The 8,199-nt window shown below is 35.9% G+C and overlaps 1 protein-coding gene across 2 annotated transcripts in view; it reads left to right on the top strand.

Moving 5' to 3' along the window:
* The first annotated feature begins 262 nt into the window (after positions 1 to 262).
* The window catches only part of pcnx4 (pecanex 4), a 33,345-nt gene continuing 25,408 nt past the window's right edge, over positions 263 to 8,199 (top strand). The window contains exons 1-4 of one of the 2 annotated variants that reach the window (XM_028822389.2): positions 263 to 538; positions 2,589 to 3,339; positions 5,776 to 5,955; positions 6,203 to 6,720. In XM_028822389.2, coding sequence (XP_028678222.1) covers positions 2,651 to 3,339; positions 5,776 to 5,955; positions 6,203 to 6,720 — 1,387 coding nt within the window. In that variant the 5' untranslated portion in view covers positions 263 to 538; positions 2,589 to 2,650. Of the gene's footprint in view, positions 591 to 2,588; positions 3,340 to 5,775; positions 5,956 to 6,202; positions 6,721 to 8,199 lie in introns of both variants that reach the window. The other variant, XM_028822388.2, reaches the window with a different exon arrangement.

The raw sequence follows: 8,199 nt of genomic DNA, 5'->3' as shown, positions 1-8,199 counted from the left end.
TCATTCTTTGAACATTCTGTAGCTGGGTTTAATGTCGCTCGTCTCACTAGGGCGGGCTACTGCGTATTCATCGCTTCTACTTTTGTCATCAAATCTTCGATATCCACTTCTATCCCCTTTTCATACGTGATGTTAAAGACGCAATACCCCACATACGCCACTACCTAGCGGAGCGGCGTGTCTAAATTTCCCGTCGTCCACCGCGTCCCGCTTTGTTCACTCCAAACGCCTCCCGCGCCGCTGCGCCTCTGGCTCTCCCGTCACCCCCCGCGCTTTGTTGATGTTCGTCACCACGGCACCCTTTTCCGCCAGCGGCCTACTTTACACTGAGAGCCGCTCGTCGCGGTTCACTCTGTCCCGTCGTGCAATACGCTTTGTTGACGTTCGTCACCACGGCAGCCTTGCTGACACGATTTGTATTCTACGTCTTGCGGCGATATTGACAGATTTCCCATAGAAACGGATGGATGTCCGGCGCTGCAAGAAGCGAAGCCGCTGGAGATGCAGGTGTCTCTGGCCGTTTACATTACCGAGCCGGGTTAGCAAGACTACCAACCAGATGGGTTCGTTCTGACTATCGTCTTGTGTATGTGAGTGCCAACTCCGTTCGCATACCAGGCAAAAAAAATGTGTTGAGATGTCAACCCATGTCATGTCCTCACTGACTACCTGTCTCGTTTTTCACGTTTCTAGATCCCACTGTTCGGTTGTATTAAGTAAACGATTTCGCTGCTTTTGCTTAAGCACTTATTGTACCGTAAGAGCTTGAATTCCTTCAGAAGATGTTATTTGGACACTTGTTTTTTTGTACCTGGTTTACTTAAAAAGTAATTTCTTTGTACAGTTAAGCTAATATTGTTTCTTGTATGCGAAGTGTAAATATATGTTTCTGCCTTACTAGTTTTTAGATGACAGATTAATCTTATGAAGTATTGTATCATGTTCTACATGCTGATCTCACTAAAATAATAGTATCAGCTGTAGACTTGAATGAAATTCTAGCCATGTTTTAAATACATTTGGACCATCTAAAAATATGATGAGTTTTCATATCTGGTGGATATTTTGTTATGCACCCAGTTATGTTGTAACCTCTCTTTTGTTCTGGATAATTACACAGGCATATGAATACTTCCCGTCAGTCTATATGATTTTGTTAAATAACAAAATGACAATTACAGCATGTGAATGTATGTATACAGTTCTGTATTGTTTTTGTGTTAAATATATTTTTAATTCAGTTTGACCAGATGTGAAAATCATAAAGAATTAATAGTACCTGACACATTTATGAGCTTTTAGTCATTGGATCTACTTTCTATTTAAGACCCTGTTTTCTATATTTTTGTCTGATCACAGGTGTTTATTAGCTAGCACTAATATAGACAATGAATATTTACCTGACTACTCAAGTTGGTAATTTCTGTATCATAGGATTAACAGACTGCTTTTTGTGTGTCTGAAACTAAAATAAAGTAATACATTTTAATATGCTCGGACTATATAATGCACTAGTGAGACAACATCTGGAGTATTGTGTGCAGTTCTGTTCACCACTCTTCAAAATACATAGCAGCACTTGAAGTTATGCAAACAAAGGCAACCAAGTGCATCCCATGACTTAAAGACATGTCGTACTGCGATAGACTCGGAGAATTAAACCTGGTTAGTCTCGAGCAGAGGAGAATGCTGGGGACCTAACCCTAGACTTCAAAATTCTTAAAAGTTGTCATAAAGTAGATCCAGCAGAATTCTTTGAGCTTAATTGTGAATCACATACTTGTGGACACCAAGTTAAATTAAAGGGAAGTGCATTTAGGACTGAAGCTAGGAAGCACTTCCTTACTCAAATAGTTGTGGGACCCCAGAGCAAACTACCAAGATGTGGAGTTGAAGCCAAAGCCTTGACAACCTTTAAGAAGGATCTGGCTGAGATATCTGGACAGCTTAGCTATTAGCTAAACCAACAAGTTGAAAGAACTGAATGGTCTCTTCTCATCTGTCAGATTTCTTATGTTCTTATATAATGTGTAACTTAGTTACTTTTGGTGTACACTGTACTGTATTTAAGTGCCTTTTTACAGGACATGTAATTTTCTTTGTATACTGTCTTATTTTTCTTTCAAATTATAAATGTAAATATTACTTAAGATTCATACAAGGAGACAAGCGATCTGCAAACATTTCTTATTGCTTATGTCTAAGAAGTGGCAGGTGTAGAATACAAAACAGCTGAGCCATCAGGGTTAAGGTGTTTGTTATTCCATTTGGATATTTAAAATCTACAAGTAATTTTTAAATATTTCTTTTTAATAGCATGGTGACCAGATACAAAGTGGACTTATACATCCTTTTCATTATCCCAAACAGAATATCTTGTTCTTTGTAATACAGTCAAATAGCGTTAGGCTTGTTTGTTGCCAAAAACAGAATGTATATTCCAAAGGTTACTGTTAATTGTAATTTAACCTGTTCTGTTTGTAGATACTGTATGCTGATAAAAGAAAAAAGGTGTGATTTTTGTTTTTGTTATATATACAGTGTCAGTGTTTTTAAAATGACCTTTTTCTCTTTTCATTCTTTTTCAGAAGCCGGTACTTTGGTCGTGGTGGTGATGATGACCTGAAAGAAATAGTGGCGTGTACTCAGAATGGGTCCAGATGTCCCTTTACTAAATGAATACAAGCAAGAATTCTTCTGGAAACGATTTCCTCAGACAGTACTTGGAGGATTACGGCTAAAACTTGGCTACTGTGCCCCACCATATATCTATATAAACCAGATAATTCTTTTCTTAATACCATGGGTTTTTGGAGGTGTAGGGACCATACTGCATCAGCTGCTGCTCTTAGAAGACTATTACGCTGCTGCTCTGTCAGGAGGGTTAATGGTGGTTGCTGGATTTGTTATCCAGATCATGAATGTATATGCCAGACGCAGAGTTGCCTCTGTCGAAAGACTACAGACCCAGAATATCCTCACAGATGAAGAGGAGTTTGAGTTTTCCAGTTGTGCTGCCTCAGATACCATCAAGTTTATCATATCTGGGAAAAGGTTTATTTTTAACACTATTTTTCATCCTTTTCTAGCAGGTGCCTTGTGTGGTTTGGGGACCTGGTATTTATTACTTGACAGATTGACTTCTTTGTACAACAATACAGGTGCCACTGTTATCATCTTTATTTTTGGATGGATAACCTTATGCATTGCTGAATATTCATTAATTATAAATACAGCCACTGAAACTGCTACATTCCAACCACAAGATACATATGAAATCACTCCTCTTACTCGACCTGTCTACATTTTTGCCTTCATAGCAGTGGATCTTGCACAAAGGTAGGATGCAGTAAAATTTGTATGTCTTCCATACAACAGTAGAACCTTGAGTACATGTTGGTTTGTTTTTTTTTCATTGCTCCTGTTCATAGTTAAGAAAGAAGTATTGAAACCAAAGTTAAGCTTTGTTTAATCATATCTGTAACTAAATACAGTGCAAAGATTTGAATGTCTTAACTTTAATGTCTGTTTTATAAATAGCTATTAATCAGTTCTACCCTAAATATGTTTACTCCTTTTTTGTTCAAGAATCTAGTAAACTGTACCACTTCTAATGGTTTATTATTTAATACATGAATATTGCTTCTGTCTGCATTGTTTATTTCTATATGTGTTTATAACTTTGCGTTGTGCTTAGTAAAATGACAAATTTGATAATGCAAATGAAATTTTGCTGTTTTATTAAACAGCAGCTTATTTTATCTGCCACAAATAAAATGTATAGTGTCATTTATAAGTACATGGTTAATGTCTGTTTGTGGATTGCACAGAGGATGATTTGTGCACAGCAAGCAAGAATAACATTGTTACTGTCAATATGGATAATGTTAAAGATGCATGTTAGCTAGGGGATAAACAGCCACAACATATTGGGTGGACAGGATTTTTTTTTATATATCCTCACATAATCATACTGTCTTTAACAAGGCGGGAGAGACAACCGATTGTTGTCTGAAACTGCAGTTTCATATTTTGATATCAGTTGCTCTACCGTTGTAATATTTGTTATTATTGCCCAGAGAAAAAAAAAAAACAGTTGGTTGCTAAAAAAGACAAAGTGGCTTTTGACATCAGTCCAGTTTGCTTGAGCAGAACAGTGTTCCAGATGTGTTTATCAGTGGTTTCCTGTCAATGACAGATTTTTGTAATAGATAGTGAAAACGGAATCATGCCTATGATTTGCTAACCCATTATCAGAGGTGATATACAGAGATCCATGGAGGGCACAGATGGTGAAAAGTTTTGATTTAGGTGACAAGACAACCTGGTTTACGATCTGCTGGTTTTACTGAGATGGTGTTTTGTGGCCTCCCAGATTCTTATTGATGACCATGAGTACTCTTCTTTAAGCATTCTTGCAAGCATCTTTTTGTTGTCACATTTGTACTAAAACTAGAATGGTCATACATAGAACTGACAGTGAGGTTTCACAATGACTGAATTGTATTCCTTTTTAACTTATTTACAGTATTTTTCGGGGAGGATAATGACCTTAAAGTTCAGTCATTCTTGTTGTTCAGTAGCACATCTTCTATGTATCGCATGTAAATGTAAGCATCTGCATACAGATATGTACAAATGACAGTATTACTGCTGCTACATGGGGACTGGTTTTTGGATACAGTAAATTTTTTGTCGCGGAGTTTGAAAAATATGTTTGTCCTAGCCAATTATGTTGTGTTAGCCATGAATGCATATGTTAGATTTTATTGCTAGTCTTGGTAAAATATTTGCTTTTAATTGCATTTTAAGCCTTTACAAGAATTGAATTTCCTGTTTTTTTTACCCTTCAAACACAATTTTTCACATAAACATCAGTTTAATTTTCTTAATGTTTCCTTGCTAGAATATAGTTTTCACAGGTATCAATTTAAACAATTATTTTTATAATGCTCCTAATACTGTTTTACTTATTTCCCAACACATACAATTAATAAGGTGGTGGATATGCAGAATCATGTATCTCTGAAATCTGTGTTCATATTTCTTCTTGTGTGACAGTGCTTTCCATGAATTGGAGTGTAAAGGTTTTGTAGGATTTTACCTGTTTAGGTCATTTATCCTTTCATGCTAGTCATGTTATAGGCAAGGAGTATGTGACTAGGAGTTAGGAAGACACCTTACATACTTCTTTTGCTCATGTCTTCCTTTCACGACAGAGAGTGTGTGATTGAGAATTAATACTCCACTTGCCTCTGTTTGTGTTGAAGTATGCTGAGAGTGTTTGTCTTTTGAGTCTAAAGAATAACAACATTGCAAAATTTGGAAACACTCTGTAGTTTCACAAACATCCGTGGTCTGTTTTAGCCCTTTGAGCAGACCCTACTTTAGAAATAGTGCATTGTGTAAGCTTAAATTCACAATTTCTATGGAAGACCAATGAAAATATCTGCTTGATTTTATCCATAGCAAAAGTTTCAAGCACTCAGCCTTCACCATGGAAACACAATTTTGTAAGTTTTCAAAGCCCATGGGTGCATGATATGTTTTATGCATCCCCCTCATCATAGCACCTATGCATAGTTTAAATTGGGGGATACTTTAAAATGCATTAATTCACTTTCTGCTGGACAAAATGCACTGTTGTTCAGAAATGTAATTAGTCCATCAGCATTCATGTTCTTGATTGTGATTTTGATTTTAAATGTGCAAATGCTTTCTAACATTAAAATTTTCTTAAATTTGTGTTAAAAATCTGGCATTTTTGTTTTTTAGGTTTATTAACAACATTCCAGATCTTCAGCAGGCTAACCAGGTTTTGCACATTATATTTCTGTTTCTTCCTCTTCTCTGGGCCTTTGGTGTACTTTCCCCAGTCGATGCACTTTTTCTGTGGGGCATGGAACAGACTCTAGTGTTTGGTCTTGGAGGTTCACCAATGTCAACCAATATAGGGTAAATAAGTTATCTGTAAATCATACCTCTTTAGGAATTGGTTTTGATATCAGTCACAGTAACTTGATCATTGACTAATATGTAAAGGTTAATGGGTATTAAATTTGGGTCTTCAGTTTCTCCAGAAATAATTCTGTAATTGTCAGATTCATTGTCTGTAATTCACATTTACATACCCTCATTATAATGTGTTTGCAAAGGTCAAGAATGGTTTCATGCAGTTCAATATTATTGGTTTCTTTAACAGGCTGGTGCTGATGTTCATCATTTCCACTGGAGTAGCTGTAGGAGCTTATTTTATTCCAAGCTCACTTGGAGTTGTGCTTTTCACAGCTGGAATGGGATTTTTTTTAAGTCTTGACCTGACTCAGATAAAGTTCCTCTTCAGGTTCTGCTGTAGAAGACCTGAGTTTGTGAAGGGATATAAAGATTTACCAAGCAGTTTTGGTTGGAGACTTGGTTGGCGAGAAGTCTTTCTTTATCAGGCTATCCTAGTAATAGCACTGGCAGAAGCTGGTCTACTACATCATTTTGTAACTTCTTCAGAGACCTCCTCAACAAGCCCTCAGGCTATCATCAGCTATATCTTGATCACATTGCTTGCTCTTGTATGGACCCTGCGAGAAATTCAAGATGTATACATTCTCTTTGGAGTCTTCCGTAATCCATTTTACCCAAAACAAATTCAGAATGTTAATCTTTTTAAGCAACAACAAGTCCGGCTTAAGAAGGCTGGGATTTTTAGGAGACTGCTCATCAGTTTTGGTAAGACATGATAACGTACTGTGATAATAATCATTATTACAGTATCTGTATTTTTTTTTTTAACTTTGTTTAAAACACTTTGCTGAATATCACTTACAATCTGTGCAAATAATTAATGCAGGTAATATGTGACTTTATTTGTAACAGATGTTCCTATTATGATTTTAGGCACTAGTGGAGTAATAGATTTGGAAATAAATGCAATAATACATTCTTAATTAATATTGAGGTTGCCTTTCTAAAAATTGCAGCATATATAAAAATGATATTGACAAGTAGCTATTAGATCAGCCATCTGCTATATAATAAAAGGCTAAGGTGTGTGTGTGTGTGGGTGTCTGATCCCTTAGAGCAATCTGATTTAATCAGTTTAGCTTTGGTTGCGTAACTGAAAGTGAAAGTGTGAGTGTGAGACATATGAGGAGGAGAAAAGGCATATGAAGCACGCTGAGAGTCGCCTTCAAAGACAGGAAGTATAAAAGCAGACCGGAGGTGAGCAAGGTGCCTGGAAATGAAGAAGTCTTTATGGGAATGTGCTTGAGAGAGGGAGTATCAGCCAAGAGAGGTTCAAACACACATGAATACAAAGGAAATGTTCTGAAAATACACATAGGACAAGATACATCAAATATTTTTACATTTTTTCTATTACCTGTCTTCATCAGGTAATGTGGCTAGTTCTTTATAGTGGCTAAATATGCAACTTATAGAAGGTTTCTATGGAACCAATAAAGTATATTGACAAATAAAACCATATTAGTGCAATTACTATACACCACTATTAGAAAATATGATAAAAGTAGCATAATAGATGTGGCATGTTTTGAAGTGATCAACTGTTGGGAGTGCATTCAATACTTTCAGTTAATAAACTTAGTTCTTATTCTTTCCTTCTACCCATTTTAGGCTCAAATATGTAGAGTAGAATTTTCAGTAATGGCCAACAGTATTGTTCATTCTTTGTTTTTTATTATTTTAATGTCTGTATTAATAAGTATTTGTTTCTAAATATAGAATTGTCATATTTATTTAATATTGGCATTTTAATACTAGTAGTGTATAATAAATAAAGTGGTTAGGCCCCATCAGAAGAAATGATGATGGGACTGGGTCAAATAAACAAAGCTTACAAATGTGAAACACATAATCTACTTCTTAATTTACTGCTGACACCTTGTTACATTACAGTCCAATATTATTTTTTCCTTGTCAGTCAGCAGAAGAGAGTTGCATACTCCCAGGACTAACATTGGGAAAGATGAAATAATAATATTATTACATGCTGACAAATAGAGAACCTTGACTTTGAACCTAGTGCTAAAAGGAAAGAGTCTTTTATCCACAATTTAAAAACTGAAGTGTATTGCCATTGACCCTGGGAAACTACATTTTTTCAAAATGGCCTTTAATAAATCTTTGCTTATTATGTTTCTTTCCGAGCTTCAGTATGACATGGTAAGAACATAAAAAAAAAATAAA

Source organism: Erpetoichthys calabaricus, chromosome 16, assembly GCF_900747795.2.
Source record: "Erpetoichthys calabaricus chromosome 16, fErpCal1.3, whole genome shotgun sequence".
NCBI lineage: Eukaryota > Metazoa > Chordata > Cladistia > Polypteriformes > Polypteridae > Erpetoichthys > Erpetoichthys calabaricus.
This window is presented reverse-complemented; position numbering and strand designations above follow the sequence as displayed.